The 22,897-nt window shown below is 39.3% G+C and overlaps 1 protein-coding gene across 1 annotated transcript in view; it reads left to right on the forward strand.

Moving 5' to 3' along the window:
* Window positions 1-22,897, forward strand: part of SCFD1 (sec1 family domain containing 1) — a 129,432-nt gene that overhangs the window by 44,770 nt on the left and 61,765 nt on the right. The window contains exons 14-16 of the mRNA XM_084631464.1: window positions 5,965-6,046; window positions 17,438-17,534; window positions 21,874-21,944. Coding sequence (XP_084487590.1) covers window positions 5,965-6,046; window positions 17,438-17,534; window positions 21,874-21,944 — 250 coding nt within the window. The remainder of the gene's footprint in view (window positions 1-5,964; window positions 6,047-17,437; window positions 17,535-21,873; window positions 21,945-22,897) is intronic.

Here is a 22,897-nt window from a genome sequence, read left to right on the forward strand (position 1 = left end):
TAGTAGTGTAGATAAAATAGCTTTCCATTAGGTATATTTTCCGCTGTTCTGATTTTAATATCTCCTGATGATTTTACCAACTTTCAAAATATCAATTGGAATGTTAAGCAAGAATTTAGATGTTTGTTGCCCGGTATGGCAAAACCTCAAAAAATAGACTTTGGAGGAGATTGTTCTTTCAGTGATTATCTGCTTGGATTCTGCTTCTGGTGCACATGCAGTCCGTTCGTGTGAGATTGGATTCTACTGGCCAGCAGAACCCATTGGGATTAGATGTCGTCACATGCCACACCCCCATCCAAGGACTAAAGGTGTGGAGTGGGCCCAACTGCCCCTCAGTTCCTTAACTTCCTTTTTACCACCTATGGGGGTGACACCGAACCACGCACTTTACTCTTCACACTGTGAAACTAGTTGTTAGGCTAGTTTATTATACTTGAATAATTGGTGTAGTTAGCATTAATTTACAGTTGTTGTAGTTTAACACTCATTGGCAAAATGATAAGATTAATCACTAGGAATTCCGTTTAGGTGTGAAGTTACCCCATGTAACGGGTACTTAGACGCTCAGGAAGGCTAGAGAGGTATAAAAATAGAGGACTCAACAATAATGGGGGATTTCAACTACCCCAAATCGACTGTGTACATGTCACCTCGGGAAGGGATGCAGAAATAAGGATTCTAGATACCATTAATGACTGCTTGTTGATGCAGCTAGACCTGGAACCCCCAAGGGGAGAGACAATTTTTGATTTAATCCTAAGTGGTGCACAGGATCTGGTCCAGGAGATGAATATAGCTGAACTTCTTGGTAGCTACCATAATATAATTAATTTTAACATCCTTGTGGGTTAGGGAGAAAACCAAAAAGCCTACCATAGTAGCATTTAACTTCAGAAAGGGGAACTACACAAACGTGAGGAAGATAGTTAAACAGGAATTAAAAGGAACAGTCACGAGTGAAATGCCTGCAAGCTGCATAGAAACTTTTTAAAAACCACCATAACAGAGGCTGAAACTAAATGTATACCCCAAATTAAAAAGAATCGTAAGAGGACCCAAAAAATGCCACCATGGCTCAACAACAGAGTAAAAGAAGCAGTTAGAGGCAAAAAGGCATATAAAAATTGGAAGTCAAATCCTACTGAGGAAAACAGAAGAATAAACTCTGGTAAGTCAAGTGTAAAAGTATAATTAGGCAGGCCAAAAAAAGAATTTGAAGAGCAGCTAGGAAAAAGACTCAAAAACTAACAGCAAAATACGTTTTAAGTACATCAGAAACAGGAAACCCGCCAAACAATCAGTAGGGCCAATGGGTAATCAAGATGCTAAAGGAGCACTCAAGGAAGACAAGGCCATTGCAGAGAAGTTAAATGAATTCTTTTTAAATGAATCAGTCTTCACTGCAGAGGATGTGAGGTAGTTTCCCACCGCTGAGACATTCTTTTTAGGTGACAGATCTGAGAGGCTATTCCAGATTGAGGTGTCTGTAGAGGAAGTTTGGGAACAAATTGATATATTAAACAGTAATAAGTCACCAAAACCAGATGGTATTCACCCAAGAGTTTTGAAGGAACTCAAATACGAAATTGCAAAAATACTAACTTTGACAAGGTCCCTCACCAAAGGCTCTTAAACAAAGTAAGCAGTCATGGGATAAGAGGGACGGTCCTGTCATGGATCAGTAATTGGTTAAAAGACAAGAAACTAAGGGTTGGAATAAATGGCCAGTTTTCAGAGGGGAGAGAGGTAAATAGCTCTGTCCTCCATGGATCTGTACTGGGCCCATTGCTGTTCAATACATTCATAAATGATCTGGAAAAAGGGCTAAACAGTGAGGTGGCAAAGTTTGCAGACAATACAAAAGTACACAAGATAGTTACGTCCAAAGCTGAGACAAAGAGATACAAAGGGAGCTCACAAAATTACTTGAATGAGCAACAAAATGGCAATTGAAATTGAATGTTGACAAATGCAAAGTAAGTATAATCCCAACTATGCATACAAAATTATGGGATCTAAATTATCTGTTACCACTCAAGAAAGAGATTTTGGAGTCCTTGTGGATAGTTTTCTGAAAACATCCACTCAGTGTGCAGCAGCAGTCAAAAAAGCTAACAATTTTAGGAGCCATTAGGAAAGGGATAGATAAGACAGTAAATGTCATAATGCCATTTTAGAAATCCATGGTACGTCCACACCTTGAATACTGTATGCAATTTGGGTCACCCCATCTCAAAAAATATATATTAGAAATGGAAGAGTTACCAAGACGTGCAACAAAAATGATTAAGGGTATGGGAACAGCTTCCATCTGAAGAGAGATTAAAATGACTAGCACTATTCAGTTTGGAAACGAGATGACTAAGGAGGGATATGACAGAGGTCTATGAAATCATGAATGGCGTGAAGAAAGTGAATAAGGGATTATTTACTCCTTCATGTAATGTAAGAACCAGAGGTCACCCAGTGAAATTAATAGGCAGCAGGTTTAATACAAACATGAGGAAGTACTTTTTCCACACAATGCACAGCTAATCTATGGAACTCACTGCAGTGGGATGTTGTAAAGGTCAAACTATAACTGGTTTAATAAAAGAATTAGTTAAGGTCATGGGATGATAGGTCCATCAATGACTATTATTAGCCAAGATGGTCAGGGATACAACCCCATGCTCTGGCTGTCATTAAGCCTCTGACTGTCAGATGCTGGGAGTGGACAACAGGGGATGGATCACTTGGTGATTGCCCTGTTCTTTTCATTCCCTCTGAAACTTCTGGCATTGGCCACTGTCGGAAGACAGGATAGTGGGCTAGATGGACCATTGGTCTGACCCAGTATGGCTGAGCCAAAACCCTGACATTTTAAACATATCCCTCTTGCAAGGCTGGTATATGGCCTTATGGCCCATATTGTGTCCCTCTCGTGCAATGGCTGGTCACCAAGTACCCACAGGTACCACCTGAAACTGTGGTCCATACTTACACCATGGTGAATACTCCAGGTGTCTGTTTTGTCTCAGTGAGGGACACATCTCTGACAAATGTTTAATCTGTCTCTCCTTTTCCAAAAGAATGCAGAAAGGCCTGATAGCCCTTTTCAAGCTTTCTTCTGGAGCTATCAAAAAGGGCCTCTTCAGAGTCTGAAGCTAAAAATCCTGTCAAACTGGCTCATTTGCTCTTGGCTAATGTTCTGGTGAGATGCAGCCGTACACCAAGTCTCTGTGTTCATTCTTCATCAAAGACATTGAACCCCTAGGTCACTGAGTCTACGCCCAGTTGTTGTCAGGAAGGGGTGGGAAGGAACAGAGTTCCCAGGGTAAGCATAGACAAAGGTCACCCTCCCTAGTGCCTAGTAAGATGAGCCATGTCTCTCTGTTGGCTCATGCCCCTCAATGGAAAAGCAGTTTGCAGCCCTGACTGGATCCCTGTGATGTATTAACTGGTCACAGAGTACCGATGGACCATATTTTCCCCAGTAATAACTCCTCAGTACTAGTGTCAATACTGTAACACTTGCTAGCAATCATCTCTGAGCCCATGACTTGGCCACCGACCTTCATGGTTCAGATGTCTCTGGTGCAGACTTTCTCAATACTGAAGATGTATCCTGCACTGAGTCATCTTATGGTGATGACACAGCTAGAGTCACCCCTGCTATCCTTATCTGCCATTTTAAGTGCTTCTGCCTCTGGACCGATGAGTTCTGGAATTGAAACTGTGACTGGATTTCGGGAGGGCCCTAAAACACCCGAATAGTGTGACTTCGTTATTTGAGTGTTCATTTTCTTCCATCTCTTCAAAACATAGTTGGAAGATATCTGCCACCCATATACTTTGTTCTCTTGGGAGTTGTATGATCTGATAGGGAGCCCAGATCATCTTTCCAAGCACATGTCAGGGTTCCTGTGGGAAACATTCTTTTTGGTTTCTATCCCCATGTCCTCCAGCCCTGTACTATTATAGCATGCAATCTTGGCCATTTTGGGCTCCCATCTAGAAAATCTTTCTTTACTGCTTTCTCCTTTCAGAGTTAGATCTTCGTCCACTCCACTGTCTGCCTGAACAGTGTACTACTATGCACGTGTCAGCTTTCCCCCATCCCTTGGTTTAAAAAATCCACTACAGCCTTTTTAGTTTTACATGCCAGCAGTCTGGTTCCGTTTTTTGTTTTTTATGTGGAGCCAATCTCTCCTGTATAGGCTACTCCTTACCCAAATGTTCCCCAGTTCTTAATAAACCTAAATCCCTCCTCCTTGTACCATCATCTCATTCATGCATTGAGACCTTGCAGTCCTGCCTGTCTTACTGGCCCTGCATGTGGAAATGTAAGTAATTCAGAAAATGCCACCATGGTGGTCCTGGACTTTGATCTGTTACCTAGCAGCCTAAATTTGCCCTCCAGTACCTCTCTCCTACCTTTCCCAATTCATTGATACTTACATGTAGCACAACCACCAGTTGATCCCCAGCACTACCTACAGGGCCGTCTTAATATCTCGTGAGATCTGCTATCTTTACATCCAGCTGGCAATTTACCATGCAGTTCTCCTGGTTATCATAATCTGTTTCTAGTAATCAAATCCCCACTACAATTGCCTGTCTCTTCCTAGTAAGCCCCTGCCCCCCGGAGGGATATCCTCAGTGCAAGAGGATATCATGACATCATCTGGAAGGTGGGTCCCAACTATGGGACTGTTTCCTTCTACTCCAGCTTGATGCTCTCCTGCCCCAAGATTTTCATCCTCCTTAACAGCATAGGGGCTGTTGGACAGGAGGTGGGACCACCCTACTTTGTCTCTAAAAGTCTCTTCTGTATACCCCACCGTCTCTCATTGTCCTCCAGTTCAGCCACTCTGGCCTCAAGAGCCCATACTCTGTCTCTGATGGATGTGAATTGCTCGCACCGCATGTGTACATACACCACCTGCTCCCAAGGCAAGTAGTCATACATGTTGCACTAAGTGCTCTAAAATGGGTAGCCCCCACTCTGCTGCTGATCTTCTACCTATGGTGTTTTATTTGGTTTTGTTTTTTGTTTTTTTACTCTTGTGGCTTTTTTTTATATAGCCTACATTTAGGGTATGTTTGTTAGGTGTATTGGGTTTTTTTCTGTTTCTTCTGTCAGTTACTTTTCTTGGGGACTTGGTGCCTTTCTAATTGTTATCCCTTGGCCTTCTCTCTTTGCAGCCAAACTTTCCTTATGTTGGCAGCTCACTCAACTTGCAGGAGGCCTCTAAATTTATGCCTGTGGCTAGGCTGCACACTCTTCCCACTTCCTATTGATAAATTAGGTCCTGACCTCTATTAGTTATCCCTGTGATCAAGGATAATCACTAATAAGTGATTATTCAGATGCCACAGTGCCGAGCACCTTCTATGGGGCTATGAGTCACCAGTACAGTGTATCTGATCAATCCTTCTTGAATTGCATACCCCAGAACTAGACACAGTACTCTAGCAGTGGTTGCATCAGTGCCAAATACAGAGGTTATACGATCTCTCTACGCCTACTTGAGATACCCCTAGTTATGCATCCGAGGAAGCCTTTAGCCCTTTTGGCCATAGCATCACACTGGAATCTCATGTTCAGCTGATTATCCTGTGCCCAAAAGTCTTTTTCAGAGTAACTGCTTCTCGGACTAGTGTCCCCCCATCTTATTAGTATGGTCTGTATTCTTTGTTCCTAGTTGTATACATTTACATTTAGGTGCATTACTTTCCCCATACTGTATATACATTAGTTGTTTTCTATCACTAAACTACAGCTACTTAAATTACCCACATTGAATATACTGTAAATGTTTCTATGAGAACCTTAACTCTTGTATTTCCTGACTCCTTTGTTTTTCAGTTTGTAACCTTCACCATTGCTTCTCATAATTTTATGCATTTATTATAGTGAATGAACAATTCCACTAGAATGTGCAACTCAGTGTTTTACTTTATATTTAATTTTTTCAGCTCTCTTCCAGAACTACTTGAAAAGAAAAGGCTCATCGATCTTCATACAAACGTTGCAACTGCTGTTTTGGAGCATATAAAGGTATCCCTACTGTCTGTTAAAAAAATATAGAACTCCTTTATAAATCATCTTATCTCTGTCAAACCACAATACGGTTGACATTACTTAAAACTGGAGAAATAGATCAGAATCGCATGTCTTTTCAAAAATAATACCTTGGAAAGAGTTACACATTGTATGACATCATTTGGTCTTGCAAGATAAAACCATGGGAGGAACTTTAATTTCAGTGTGTATGCACAACAGGGTGAAATAAATGTATTATGACAATCTTGGGTCAAAATTGCTCACAAATTTAGTTCATTTATCTGTGATGGCTAAATTCTAGTGTTAAAATTTTAATGTGGGGTGAAGCCTGTTACAATGATATTTTAAAGCATATTTTTGCTGTGCTTTAGTTAGGCTAAGATTAGGTCATTAGTTAATGGTTTTTCTCAAAACATTTTATATAATGGACTTGTATTAGTAATCTGAAAGTGCTGATATGAAAGAAGTTCATGACTATATGGTAAACCACATAGGGAGGGGGTAAGGAAGGATGGTCTTTTGTGGTTAAGGTGTAGACCAGGGCATCAGGAAACTGGTTTTATTCCTGTTTCTGCAGAAGACTTGCTGAATGAATCACTTGGTTCCTGATCCTATGACATCTGACTGGGCAGACCCTTGTGTCTGCATGGAGTCCGATTGAAGTCAGTAAGGTTCCATGTGGATGCAGCAGTTTCTTAAGCACTTCAGAAAATTTTACTCAATACTACTTACCTGCCTCACAAGGGGTAGGATGTTTTGAGGCTTAATTCCACTAACATTTGTCAAGTGTTTTGAGCTCTTCAGTGCAAGATGATATTCAAGTTATTTTAAACATCATGTCTATGAATGAGTTATCACTACGTTGATTTTTGTTTTGAATGTTAATGTTTCTTTGAATTTGGTTCAGCTACCAGGTGACCTGTAGTATGTTTTCTTGTAATAGTTGGCATGGAGTCGGGCATGCCAGCTTTCACACTCAGTAATTGAAAGGCAGTACAGTAGTTTCATAGAAAACGACAGTTGGCAGTGTCGACTTTTTATATGATAGTCTTGTCAGTAACCTCCCTTTTCTTGGAAAGATAATTGAGAAGGTGGTGGCAAGCCAGCTCCAGCAGCATCTTACATCTTCTACTTCTTTGGACATAAGCCAGCTTTCAGAGGGGGATGTAGAATGGAAGTAACATTAGTCTCTGTTGACTTTCCCCTCATGGAAATGGATAGAAGTCATATGTTCTTGCTAATTTTCCATTAGGTGCCATTGACTCACTTGTGTGACTTATCAGGAGTGGCAGGAATTACCTTAGGTTGGTCCCCCTCTCTCCTCCTATTGGAAAGTTCCCAGAGATTGATGAAGGATGATTTATTTTCCTCTTAGATGGTTCTCAGATGTGGGGTTTCAAGAAGCTCAATATTCTTACCACCTTATTGTGTATGTGCAGCTGCTGGAGCAAATCATGAAACAAAAGACATGCAATATCATCAATCTGCTAACAACACTTCTTTGTGTGTGTCCTTTTTGTTAGATCCAGAAGGAGCCATTTCCTTGCTCTCCAAATAATTGGCATTGATAAAGGCCTGGGTTAAGTTTGAGTATCTTAAACCCAATCTAAATAAGATGCAGGTGATAGAGCTTGGTCTCTGGAATTACCTAAATCTAAGTCTGGTGACATAAAGATTGATATATGGCATTTCTGTAACTGCGAGTTGTTTTTCCTAGTCATTTTTCTATGGACAAGGCCTTTCTAGTCTCTGTCCTTTTAAAGTTATGGTACATAAAGGTGGGGGTGGTAGGGTATTAGCCCCCTTGGAAATGTTTTGACTTTAATAAAATTCCCAGTGCACCTAGATACTGTGGTAATGGGCTCTGTATAAATTATAATAAATAAAATAATAAACCAGGAAGTACCAAAGATTTCAGAACAGGGCAGAATGGTGAATGTACAGGTTATTTAGGCAATTCAGCACATATATCTGTGCTCTACTCAATTTATTCTGCAAATTCACTTTTTAAATGAGCTACAAGAATATTTACATTTTAAAAATAGATACATTTGTCCATTTTGTACATTAGAGTTTGTTTCAGCTTCAATCTACTATAAATATTTATTTAAATATTTTTATCTCTTATGAAAATGAGTGTGAAAATTCCTTAGTAACTATTGTACTGTCAGAAATGTGTAGCTCACATTTTGTTTGCTAGTATACTTCAGGAGTTTAATTTTTATTTTTAGTGTTCATGATTTTGATGTCCAGTTACAGCTGCTTTCCGCATTGCCTTGGATCATTTTCTAAGACACACCAAGAGGAAACCAGAAATTAATCACCAGCTGTAGGGTCCTGGTAGTTTTCTGGTATATCTGTTTAGTGTAAAGTTGGAAAGAATGCACCAGTTCTTCACAAAGTAGACTAGCAAATATTTATCACTGAAGCTTTGAACAAATGAAGACTTGTTTTACACTGTTTTTGCTTTTAGGAGGCTGGTGACCTAAGAAATGTAGCCTGAAGTTAATAGTGTTAAGAATAAAATTATGGATTTGCTCTTACATAGTATTCTGGGAATTTTATTTAAAGCTTTATTTTATACCTATGTTTGACAATATTAATGTATTTTTATTCTGAATACTAGAATGTATTAAATTACCACTTGGAAACAAAATGTACCCACCCATGATGTTTTACTAATGTGTTAATGTGAGGTCATATCTTAGTATCAATCTCTATATGTTAACTTCAGTGGGAGAGTTTGTGTATGGATTGATAGTAGAATGTGGCCCTTAGCTTGTAAAACTATTCTAACTCCTTTCTTACTCCACTATACAAAATAAAGCTATTTCACTATTCTAAGACAAGTAAAAAAAATTTTTACCTTACCAGCCGAAAAAGTACAATCGCTAAAACCCCTTAAAATTATTAGTAATCATAACTGGCTATTTCTATATAGAAGATATTGATCATTCCCAGCTGATTTACTTCCTTAAAATCACAGCTTTTCTTGGGATTAATCCACTGTACTTAACATATATCATTAGTCATGGATCTTTCTGTACGACTCAGGAGAACAGAGGCAGAATCTTTTGTCTGTCTGTCTCCTCCATCAAGAAAAATTCCTCCTGCAGGCATGTTTGCAGAACTGACCACCCCCTCTTCACTGTCTTTGACTTCATGAAGGGAGCTGTTATTTCCTATTGCTTTCTGTTAGTCTTTAGCAAGGACTTTTTTCCCCTGGGAAATTTATTCCAGTTAGTTTTCTTTTCTCATTGAAAATTTTCTCCTTTTCTCCTCCAGTGTGCCCTTTCTCCAGAAGGGAGAGGTTCTTCATGGAAGTTTTTTGAAGAGAGTTGGCAATTCCCCTAGTCAAATGGTAGATCCCAGTCCTTTTAATGAATTGAGTGGCCCCACTGGCAAAATCAAATGGCTCCTGCTCCAGCTTCCACACTCGAGGGAATTTTGCAGGTGTTTGGGAGTGCAGTGTAGGATAGGTTGCATTAGCACCAAAAGTTTCCCCCAATATCAGTCACAGAAAAGTAGTTCCAGCTCATGGCAGCCTACTCTTAGAGATAATTTGTTAAAATTTCCAAGATTTTTAAATACAGAAAAAAGGCACAATAACATAAAGTGTGCAGATATAATTTCAGTACAAAGCCAATATCTGAATTGACAACCAGAAGCTGCTTCTAAACTGCATCAATACTTTACTGCATGAGAGAGAAGAGAAAAAAGTTACTGCAAAATAGAATTTATGATCTTGAAAATTTTTACCACTGTTCCAGTGTGCGTATTGTTGGATATACATACAGGTAAATAAATGAGGTGCAATATATTTTGTTATGTTAAAGAAACCTTAGCTTCTCTTCGTCTCTGATAATGGATAAGGGCTGAGAAAGTCCTAACTGGGAGACAGACTCAAGCCAATCCTATTGAAGTACCTCAGCTTTCATGGTGTGGGGGGGGACCCACCTCCAAAGAGAGAAAAGAACTCTCCTATTTCAGGATTTCTCTTGCTAGAAAATGGAAGCCTCTGTGGGAAGCTGACAGTAAACTACTAAGCTATGAAGTCTGCTATGCCTTATTGTAACCTGCTTGTTCACGGGTAAATCTATGAAGAAAAATTTCTCTTATAATGAATGAAATTTATAAAAGCTAAAGGTTTCTTCATGTACAAAAACCATGTGAACAATCCCATCCAACAACTTTCACCACAAAAGTAACTAATAGTTTTAGTTGTTCTCTGTTATGAGAAAGGAATTAATGAAAAATTTAAAAAATAGTTTTCTTCAATTAATATGCCCCACAACTCACTCCCAACTGGCTCTGTGCATGTTTCTGAATGGTTTAAGTGGTTTACATGTAAACATTGGCTGGACTCCAGAATCCTGAAATGACTAATGCTTATATAGGGATCTTGTCCAACTTTCCCCCGCACTTCTAGGGGTAAGAGTTTAAGCCTGCTGGCAAACTTTCCCGAAACAGATTTCAGTTGCTCTCTTCATGCTCCTCTTTTTAGAGGGGGTTAATTTCTCTTTGGATGCTTTGGAGAAATTTCCTCAAGTGCCAAAGAGTGTACTTCTTATTTTACATTCCATTACTATTATCTCTACTCAAAAGAATAGTCTCAAATTCTTCGTCAGTCCCATAAGTTAAATTAGGTCCTAAATTTGGTCTGACCACACTCCAGTAAATATTCAAGTATCAGTAAATCTAAGACTTGAACACAAGTTACGGGTAGAAAGTTATAAACATCATTCATATTTTGAACACAAATTACCCCAAACTTTGCAGGGCAGTCAGTGGAAAACCTTAATGGGTGTGACCAAGGACTATCTTATTTCTTTATAAATCTCTTACAATAAAACATCTTATGAACAGAAAAAAACCCACTCCAATAGGAGATATTTAATCTTGAAACATTTTATTTAAACTAGAGGAAGAGGAAGAAACTGTCCTTATGAGAAATTGATTAGTGCTAGAGGTAAATTAAGTACAAATACCTACGTGGGAACAAATATTAATAATGAGTTTTCCAGCCTAGCAGTGGCTGGAAGTTGAAGCTAGAAAACAAATTCACACTGGAAATAAGACATACATTTTTAATAGTGAAAGTAGTTAACCATCACAACAATTTTACCGAGAGTTGTGTGAATTCTCCATCACTGAAGATAGACACCCATGGCTTATTTTTTCCTGTGCACTACTTCCCTGTTCACTTCACATCTCTTCGATGACTTTGCATGTAAATTGGCATTCACTGTGTTAGCTTACAATGCTTAATTTATATCTGACAGAGAGGTGAATAAATATCTGTAGTCTCAAAGAAAACTGACTTCTTCACCTCTGCTGGTGATTCATACCTTGATACAGAATCTTAGGGCTGGTCTACACTATACAGGTCAACATAAGGCAGCTTATGTTGACCTAATTATGTCATTGTCTATGCTACAGCCTTTCTCCCACAATGTAAGTGCCCTACTACACCAACGTAATAACTCCTCCTACACAAGAGGCATAAGGCTTATGTCGGTATAGTTAGGGTGACGCAGTGTCTGTGTAAACACTGCGTTACTTACATCCACTACTCTAAATATTGCGTATAGCTGATTCTAACCTTTATTGGTAATGATGTGGTGGAAGTGGAGATGTTAATAACTTTTTTGGAACTATCCACATAAACATTATTGGAAATCAAATTGCTCATCACTGCTTTCTTATTTTCAACATAATCTAGCACCAGTACTGGTTTTATTGGTCTCTGATACAATGTACTGTGTACCGTATTATGCCCTTCTTTATCACTGAGTATTTCTCAAAGCAAGCATTATAATTCATAGTGGAAAAATTTCTACAAGTATCTCCAGCAATAAATAATTTGTGAAAACTTAGTTAAGGAAAATTATAAGCATCAAAAAGACATCTATGTAGTATATTTAACTGCATGGCAACACCTTAACGGTACAGAATTCATACAAAATATATACCACCCACTTTGTTACTTGTATCATTATTTCAGTTATTGCATCTGAAGAAGTGGTTTTTTACCCACGAAAGCTTATGCCCAAATAAATGTTAGTCTTTAAGGTGCTACCGGACTCCTTGTTGTTTTTGTGGGTACAGACTAACACGGCTACCCCCTGATACTTGATTATTTCAGTGCTTCTCCTATATAACTAGTCTCTTGCTCTGTGATTTGTGTCAGGACTTGCTGGTGTGTTTTTTCTTCTTCTTGATTATACAAGAACCTGGAAAAACAATGAATTGAAAACACAAATACCATTATCAGTATACTCTAAAGAATGAATAAGTAACAAAAGTGAAACTTGTTATTCCACAGTTTGCTGTTGGAATAACATCTAAACTCCTTCTATTGGAAATAAAAAAATAGCTTAAGTATACATTGGGAAAGTTTCCATTAAAAGTATAGACAGTGCTGTATGCAAAGATGATAAATGTAAAGAGAAAAATGTCTTGTTTTACCAAGTGGTGGTGCAATACTGCTCAAAGTCATCTTTGGTTGTTCCCTAGAGTCATAATTTAAAGACCGCTGTGTAAATGGCAACTCAGAGTGATATTCAAGTAGCACAGCTTCTGCCATACTGATGCGGAACCAGGGTCCAGGCCTCTCCCAGGAAGAGAAAAGGAAAACAAAATTTAAAATTATTTATGTTATCAATGACAAAAAGAAAAGGAGTACTAGTGGCACCTTAGAGACTAATCAATTTATTTGAGCATAAACTTTCATGAGCTATAGCTCACTTCATCGGATGCATTCCTATCAATGATAGCATATAAATTACAATAATTAAATAGATCAGAAAGCTGAAATCCATAATTTTAAGTTACCAGAGGGCCCTGGCCAGTCATTTCTTGCCTCATCCTGACTGTTAGTCCCACTGCACATCAGGATCTCTCCTTTGTCTCTGCCTGTTGTCAGAGTCCAGAAGATTACTCCTGCCCTCTAGTGTGTCTGCATGCATCCAAACGAATGAGCAGCTGTTATGCTTAAATGAAGTAAGCACTATCTGCTTTATATCAGCACTTCTGAGAACTGTCAGTTCATGGGGAAGTGGATGTCTTGAGGGATTGATAAGGCATATCTACAACATATGTCACAGGGTGGTTAGTAGCATCTGTAGTTATCCAGAAGTTTATGAAATTTAATTTGATTTCATTCCAGTTCCAAGTGAACAAGCATCAGCATCACAAAAAACACTACACTACTTGACACCCTTGTAATGGCAGTCTTGACAGGCCAGCCGTTGAGAATGCATGGAGATTTAACTACTCTTTCACCCCTAGATTTTTGACCCCCTTCTAGGTTCAAGGTTGGGACATATTGGCCGGAAGTTGACACATTAGCAGTGTAGGGAAGTTTGCACTGCTGCTACTCAGGCTATAGACCTGTTGCGTGCATCAATCAAGAACTTCCTTCACCAGGGTTTCAATCTGACTTCTTTCATTAGCATCAAATTCACATTTAAAAATCCTTAGCTTAAGCTTTTGAAGGGAGTATATGTCCCTGTACCATTGCTGCTGATGTTACATTTTTGGAGTCTAAAAGGTATATTTAAGTCACTACTAGTGGGTTTGCTTTATTGTAGTAACCTATTTCGATCAGTCACCTTGCCAAACAGTTTAAAACTACTCATGGATTGAAAGAAGAACTTGTGTTCAGTGTGAGTTTAAAATGAGTTGAGAACTGTGACCATATTTTTATGATTGATAAGTGTGCGTGTATATGCCATCTGATCCTTGAAACGATGAATATCATTTTATTTAAAAAAAAAGTAAAGTTGAGCATCAACCAAATACTCTTAATGGGTTATTCTGTTCATTTTTGACATACTACAATGATACAAATCAGTCTCAGCTGGGATGCCAGCTAACACATTATTCTTGATGCCAAATTCAACACTAAAGCATTTTTTTAATTAGATAAAGGTTTCATGTCTTATTCAAAATTCTTTTGCTTACCAGACACCTTCTGTTAGTGGGGGGAAATTGCATTTTTAAAGGTGTGTGGAATTTAGATGCCACAGAGAGAAATGTAGTCAAACATATGACGACAAAGTTAACATACAGGGTAGACTAGAAAAGCTGCAAATGTCTAAGATAATTGTTTTTCATGTCGCCACATAAATTGGAAGATTTCATGGGAGACTATCAAGGAGTATAATGGGATGATGTAGAATTGTATTTCTATGATTTCTTAAATTATATTTGTGTGTTCTGACTCAGCACATTTTTCATTTAGGATATTAGGTTGGAACTGCAGTAAGGATCAAGAGGTTAAAAGCCAGCAGTCAAATTCTGCTCTGTTACACTAGAGTTAATCCTGAGTAATTGACAATAACTTCAGTGGAATTATGTCAGATTTACAGTGATATAACTGAGGGCAAAATTTGCCTCAGGATTTATGTGCATGAATTTACAGAAATATTCCTCCTGTGCCCTTTTCGCTCTGGATACAGAGAAAGGGAGAGTGGGTGGAGCATGTTGCACTCTAGCTAGCCCTAGTTGTCATATAGTTCCTTAAGAAACCATTGCTATCTGGTGCAAATTCAAGCAGCCCCTAACCTGGGCCAGGGTAGAGAGTCTGGGAGCTTTAACTGGTTGTTGGGTTCTCAGCTTCTCTTTTTTCTCTTCTCCTGGGCTGCTGTATGAGACTGTGGGAGGGAAGGGAGACATCCTTTGTTACGTGGTGCTTCCGTAGGCTTAGGCAAAGCTAGTTGAGCACCTGTCCTACTCTTCCTCAGGTTCCTACCGCTCCGCAGGAAAGCAGACAAAGGAGAAACCAGAGCTGCTTTCTCTTCCCTGCCTTGCAATGGAGCAGCCAGCCAGCAGGGGAGCTGCTGAGCAGCTTCATCAGGGAAGGCACAGCTGCTCTTCAGAGAACTCCCAGTTCATACCAGAACTACTCCTCGGGCTGCAGAGAAAAGTGACAGAAGATGGTGCAGTCTACCTTCTCTCTGTAGTGATGGGTCTGATTCAAACACTTCTATTTTAAAAATACACAGCATGGCTCAGAAGATACATTTTCAATTTGTAGTCAAATACCCATTTTTTTTTATTTTTTTTTAGAACAGTTGCCCTTGAGGGCCACAGCTTAGAGCCTTGAGAACAAGTGAATATAGTTGGACATAACAATGGTCAGAGACTGATTTTTACAGAAATGGGTATTTCCAATAACTGTGGAAATTCAGCTGCACAGGGACTTTAATTGGGCTTGCTGTTCTGGAAATAGTTGTTTTCCTAAATAAATGAAGGCTTGGTGGAAGCTAGTGAGGATTATTGCTAGTGCTTGTATATTATAGGGGGAACTAGTAACAATGCCTGTATTTAGGTTGCCTAACACTTTCCATTATAAAGGATTCTTGCAGCCTTTTCTTTTGGGTAGTTCTCGTACCTGTTGTTTGCAGCAAATCTTTGATATTCAGCAAGAGAAATGCCTTTGGACTAGAGAAGTGCCTTTTTGTCCTATGAAGTTTAGTTCAGCTTCACTGAGATACAAACTACGAGAAGTCGCCTTTTTCTTTCTTTCACTTGCAGTCTTCATGAAAGTTTTGGCAGTATGCCAAAACTTGTTAACACTGACTTCCTAAGGTTGGGTTCATGTTGCCATCACCAAAGCAGCAGTAGCAGTTACCGTACTTGGAGAGCCTTGAAGGTGCCAGCACATGATTCCAGTGACCCATACCCACGTGAAGAAAAAACTGGGCCAGCCTCCCCCATAAGTGCTCTGCAGTCCCATGTGGTATCTGTGGGGTAGGAGCTCCCCCAACTCCCAAGGCAGGAGGGTGAAGAGAGTGATAAAGTGTCTCTCATGTGTGCACACGTGCACACACATACTGGATCTACCTGGCTGGGCTCCCCCAACACCAACGACCCCTAGAACTCAGCACCTGGACTCAGCAATCCATCCCTTCTCTGGAATAACAGCTTTTTCCTGTTGCCAGCCAATGTATTTGGTCTTGTAACTCAAGTGGTAGCAGTCTGTTGCAAAGCTAAAGGTTGTAAACCTTAATGACACATGATGAGGGTTTCAGTTGCACATAATAGAATTTTTTACATTTTTCTTTCCTAAAATAATTCGAAAATTAAGTTCAAAGCATAAGAACAGCCATACTGGATCAGACCAAAGGTCCATCTAGCCCAGTATCCTGTCTTCCGACAGTGGCCAATGCCAGGTATCCCAGAGGGAATGAACAGAACAGGTCATCATCAAGTGATTCATCCCCTGTTGCCCTTCTGGCAAAAAAGAAAGGAAAAGAAAATTAAAAAAAGCTCATCTTACGCAGCTGTCATCACCACTTCTTGCAGTAGCTAGATAGGTTTCCTATCAAGTAGGGATCAGCTCTAACCCTACTTACGTAGTCAGAGCTACCCAGCCACTACTGCTGGATTTGGGATGCCTGATTACCTTACTTAGTTTACAAAATCAAGCACTTGAAAGATAGAAAATGCTGGTTGTATGGTTGCCTATTCATCCTTAACTTGGCCCTCTTGTGCATAGGCATTATGATACTGTCTTTAATTACATGATCACATAACATACCATTTTATCCACAGGTCATCCACTTGCTCAGTGCAAGTGATGGATGCCCAGTTTCCCCTAAGAAAGGGTCTCCAGAATTTGGCCTAGTGATTATGTAAAAACTTGGTGTTGAAATAGAGAGACATCTTTTCCAACTTAAGCCAAATGACCTTATTCCAAAGTCTTCTGCCTTAATATTAATGAATTCTTGGTATACTGTCAGATGGCATAGTGATCTTAATGCTAGCCTTCATCATTTGTATGGAAGACTGCAGACTTTTTCTCTGGAATCATGTCTTCCTATGTCTGGGGACCTGCTATGTTTATCTGGATAGCACATTTGCTAATTGCTTTGTTGACAGACTTATTTAAAATATGCTGTAGATTTAACCTAAGCTTTCACAATGATTTATTGCAACATTCTGATAGGGCTGCTTGGGCAATTGTGATACAGCACCATAGGTAACGATACAATGCTGCCTGTTGTCCAGCTCAAAACTCAGTTTATGTCTGGCTTTTCCCCAACCCATAAGTTTTTGGTCATTTGTTTGTTTTTAAGATTTTTTTGTGCTGCACCCTAATATATTGATTCAAAGGAGTACTACTGATATTGAACAAAATTATTCAGAGGATTGATTGATTTTCTGCACTAAGGAGGCACAGAAGTATTTTTGTGTTAACATCATAATGAAAAACTGAGTGATTGTCATGCTGAGTGATTTATTTTTTTTCCCTTCAGTAAGTAGGAAAAGTGAATAATTTGAAAGTATCTGTGATCAACTAATTTATCTACATGTTAAAATAGGGAAGTATATTTTCACAATGTAATCATTTTAATTTTAACATTTATTCTTGAACAGGCACGGAAACTGGATGTGTATTTTGAGTATGAGGAAAAAATAATGAGCAAGTCCACTCTCGATAAATCTCTCTTGGACATGATTTCTGACCCTGATGGTAAGTACTGAAAATCTGAATTCGGTATAAACCAATTTTCTCTGTTTTTGATGGAGAATCAAGTAGGGGCCCATTGACTCTGTAATTTTCCATCTCACTTGATCAGTCAGATTAGTGGAGTGCATATACAATACACTAGACTTGTAATGAGAAGAGGTTTTTAAAACAGCTAGGAAAGTCACTCTTTAGACTAAATCCAAAATCATGACAGGAATTTTGCCACTCCTACAAAACCTTTTCTGGCTCTCGCACCAAAAGAGCTTGTCAAGTGACAATACTAAGAGAAAAGGCAGAAAGCCATGCAAGAAAAATAAGTCAGTAGCTGACTGGTAAGAGGTCTGTGCAAAAGCTTTACAGAAAATTATGCTGGGTAAAGACTGGAAATAGTAACAATTTATTCATGACTGAACATGAATATATCACTATTGATAGCTGTGAACGTAAGTAATTATCAATATATAATCTATAAAATAGTCTCATAAAGACAGTTACCGTGGATCAAAGCTTATTGGGTCAAGTAAATATTTTTGACATTGAATTTTACCCACAATTAATATTTATGATTACATTGTACTCTCAGTATATATGGCACTGGAGATAACTAACTGTGCCACAAAATCTCAAAAGAGCTTACTTGCTAAAATGCAGTACAACATAAAATAATATGTTTTGCAAAAGAGGTGTGTTTAAACAATATTTGAAGTAACTAAAACTGTGCTTGTAGTACTTTAATTTGGAGTCTGTTCAAAGCATATTTGGGGCATGAAAGAAGGCACTATATTGGGAGTGGGTGAAGGATGGAGAGGTTAAGAGATAAGCTTGGTTAAAGAGAAGTTAGGAGAATGTTTTGGGAAGGGTTTGCAATGCCTCATAGGAGCAGGTTCAGCATCACATGATGCTCCATCCCATCATTCCATGGGCATCCTACTAGGTTTCCAGATGCCTTTCAACTGGTAACCTGCCCTGGTAACCTGCAAGCCAACTATCTCTGTCAGAAAGCATGGATCCTCAATTGCTCTTCAGTATTGTACTGTGCCTTATAAACACAAGGCTATAAGAGGAGTCCAGCGGGGGAACTACTGAGCTGAGGGAGGCCTTGAAGGAGTATGTTACCAATGAGTCACAGTAATATGTTTTACAGTAGTGTGCTGAGCCTGGCATTGCTTGTTTGCACCGTGCTATGAACCTTGTAATGATTGCTGTATGTGCCCAACTGTAACAATGCACATACACCTATTACTGTTGTCTTGAATGTTAGCAGCAGTCACCATGTGATGATGAATAATAACAATAAATTCAGTTTCTGTAAGTAGATTTTTATTCCACACCCATGCAAACATACCTATATAATGCTGAGGTAAACTTCATACATACAGGGGAGAGTATCTTTAAAGGGGATGGAACAGGGAATTCACAAGCATGTATACCAATGAGGCTCTCACAGCTGAGTGCACATGCGGCTGTCATATTTAATCTTCTGTGGGGTGTAGTGCCTTGGGTACTGCTGTGGCCCCAGAAGATACGTGGAATGGGAGGTGGGATGTAGGGAAGTCCTTGCGATTCTCTCCCTCTGCCTCCCTACTGTGATTTCTAGCCACAGACCCACAGCCTCATCTCCCCACAGACCCAGGAGATCCAGCACCTCCCATACACTCCAGGCAGGAGTTGTATGGAGCTGGCATGCTCGGCTGGATGATTGCTATGTGAGCTCTCCACAGCAAGCAAACAGAGCAATTTCAAAACTTCCTGGGGCTTTAAAAGGGGAGGGGCGCATGCCTAGGTACCCGGCTGGAGGGCAACAGAGTTCAAAACGGTGACCAGAGCGATCACGGTGGGCATTGTGGGATACCTCCTGGAGGCTACTTAGGGTGACATAAGCAATGCAGCATTTACACTGATGCTGTGTCTTTCTAACTACATCACCTTAAGCTCTATGCCTCCTCAAAGTGGTTTTATTATGTTGGCGTAGCAGGAGAGTTAAACCAGTGGGAGGAGCATTGCACTGTGTATACCTCCATAGTTAGGTCGATGTAAGCTGCCTATGTCGACTTAACTTTGTAGCATAGTCAAGCTCTAAGTTCAGCTGGGAAAAGGCTGCTTTATAATGCACTCTGTCAGGGATGCCAACTGATACACTATAGAGGTTTGGTGCAAGGTGACTATGACAGTGCAAGCAGTTTTTTTTTTCTTTTTGGCAAGTTGTCTAAGGGGAATAGTCGATACTGGTGATAAGTGGGAGTGAGTCTGGCCTGTATGCCTGCCAGCCACTACTGCTAACAGTGGGAGGACATCTCACTCCTGTGCCAGAAGTTTGCCACCATCAAGCCTAGCAGCTGACGTCTGAACTGTCCTCTAAAGAGTTGGAGACCAGTGGTTAGAACAGAGTGAGGCGAAAAGCAGTGTCCTGCACAGCCAAAAAAACGAAACATGTTTAGGAAAATGCAACTTAGGCACTATGAATGAGGAAGGGAAAGTGATACTAGATATTATATATTGCCAACCAGTGGATGATAACCAATACATGGTTCCAAAAGGGGATGAATCATGTGGTTCTGTACGTCAGTGGTGCAAACAAAAGCCAGATCGATAAGAGGTTAGTGAGGAAATCTCAGCGGAGTGGAGTTATGGACTGCAAAGTGATAACTAGTGAGAAATCAGCACAAGCCTCTTGTGGCAAAGACTGCAGTTCAGCACCTGGTAAGGAAGGAACTAAGCTCAAAAGAAACAGGATTAAAGTATGTAGTGTTGTTATAGCCTTGTCCATCCCAGGATATTGGGGAGACAAGGTGGGTGAGATACCTTTCATGAGACCAATTTCTGTTCATGAAAGAAAAAAGATTATAGAAGGGCTTGTTAAGGGAAAAGACCAGCAAAGAAGCTCATGCAAGCAGTACAGGATAAATACTGGGAAATAAATTTGGTATCTGTTGAAGAGGAAAGCTGGTTGTGGCTGTGGAAGAGGCTTGTGGACAGTACGGATAGGGAAAACAGAGGAACGATGGTAGACTGAAGTGCAGGTGACAATCCAAAACAAGAAAATGGCATGTAAAGAAAAATAAATAAATTCATGGAGCATAAATTAAAGTGAATACAAAGAAGCAAAGTGAGCTGCCAAGCAAGAAGTGAAGGAGGTCAAAGAGAATGCTCTAGATAACCTGTGCAGCTACCTTGTAAATGACCTGTAACTGGCAAAAGGACGGATAGCATTGCAAAGAGATGTGAAGGGAAGGACGGTGCTATTGCAACACTATTTGTAAAAGATGACCAGATAACGAAGACTGTTACAGCAGCTGGATGTGATGACATGACAGTGGATCTGGTAAAAGTCCTGGGCAAGAGAAGAATAAAATGGATGAGCATAGTGGTTAAAGCCTTATGGAAAGACAAAAGCATTCCCAAAGATCAATCACAAGCCTATTTTGGTCCTAATACGTAAGAACGGAAGCATCCATGTAAGCAGAAACTATTGAGGGATAAAGTTACTGTCATACGGGCTGAAGATTATGGAATACATGTTAGATGCTAAGATTAGGTGGATGGTGGGACCCCTCCTTGAGCAAGAACAGTTTGACTTTAGAAAAGAACGAGGAACCACAGATTCCATGTTTGTAATCTGGCAAGTGATAAAGAAGTGGCTAGAGCACCAGCAGGATAGCTTCTGGGCTTTTACAGACCTAGAAAAGGCATACAATAAAGTGGGCAGAAGGATGCTCACGGTGGTGCTGAGAAAATCGATTGTGTCTGAAGATTTAATAACTATAGTGAATGCTATATATATAGTGATGCAAAAATGTTTTGAAACAGAAAGCTCCTTTGAAGTGAAAGTCAGATTGCACCAGAAGTTGGCCCTAAACCTGCTGCTGTTTATCCTATTGATGGACCTAATCAGCAGGAAGATTCCAATGAGAAAAGAAAAGGTGAGATGCTGCTACATGGAGATGACAAAGTAATGAGGGCATCATCAAAAGAAGATATAGAGAAAATAGTAAACCAGTGGTATGAACAACTAAGTAGGCATGGAATAAAAATGAGTCTGACTAAGACTGAGGTCATTTGGGTCAGAAGAGGTGCACGGGGAAGCCAGTTAAGCCAGTAGTTACATAACTACTCTTCAGAGGTTTTGAGCTATTCTAAGGCAGTTTTTCAGTAAAGTTGTTGAGTGGGTATTTATCACTTTATAGACAACATAAACATTTTTTGTTGTATAACCTTTTCTAAACTCATTACAATTTTTGTTATGATCCAAGGGCTCAATATATGTAATACAGAATAGTATACTACATAGTAAAATAGTTTATAACTTGATTTGAAAAAAAGAAACCCTTGTTTTCTTCCATAGCTGGAACTCCAGAAGACAAGATGCGATTGTTTCTTATCTATTACATAAACTCAGTGCAGGCACCGTCAGAGGTATGTTCTTTGTATCTTAATAAAACAAAAATAATTGGGAAAATTTGTGCTAAATTGGTATTTCATAAGGAATGAAATGAATGCCTATGCCAAACACCTATTTTTTCTTCTCAAGAAAAATATAGTACAGTCTTGTAGGATTGAATCTATTTACAGTCAAAGTTTTACAGACGTATTTATTACCACCAGGGATATTACTGCACAGTTATAAAATATAGCTAAACACTTGGATCATTATAATGTGGCTATGATTCAAATAGTAAGAATGTCACTTTTTAAAATATTTAAATCAAGTTTACACCAGCAAAATTTGGTACAGTTTCTGCTATTGGGGTACATTATTCAGTTGAGATGGACATTACAAAACACTTTCCACTTTTTACTCCATCCGTGACTATCCAGAAAGAGTTGCATTTACTGAACAACAAATATATTTCTTGGGACTGTGCACTAAAATGGTTTCTAATGCTTTGATCCCTTAGTAACCCAGAAAGCATTTTTTGCGTATATTTCTTCTGAAACTAATCTGTGTCAGATTATTATTGTTTGTTTTTGTGCCACAGGCATGAGAGAAAAACACATAAACAATAGAACCCGAGGTTCTGGACACCAGTGTGTTGGTACCACCATTTCTGGCACCCCACAAGACACAAGCGGTACCATGCTGTGTAATTATTAAATGTTAATCTGACACATTCACTAATTCTTAGTGCACAGGATTTAACCATATGGCTCCTGTTAAATACATTTAATTAAACTCTACTGTGTCAAATTCCAGTATAATGTAAACTAGGTTTTAAAATAGATCCAGCCTGAATTACAAATCATATTTTGGTGATGTTTTAATTGTGTGAATTATTTACAACATTAAATAACGTAATAACTAAAGTTGGGGTTTTTCAAAACAGCTTACGGTAGTTAGGCACCTTGAAGTTCATTGCCATTTCAATGCC

Source organism: Lepidochelys olivacea (assembly GCF_965140295.1).
Source record: "Lepidochelys olivacea isolate rLepOli2 genome assembly, chromosome: 6".
Taxonomy (NCBI): Eukaryota; Metazoa; Chordata; order Testudines; family Cheloniidae; genus Lepidochelys; species Lepidochelys olivacea.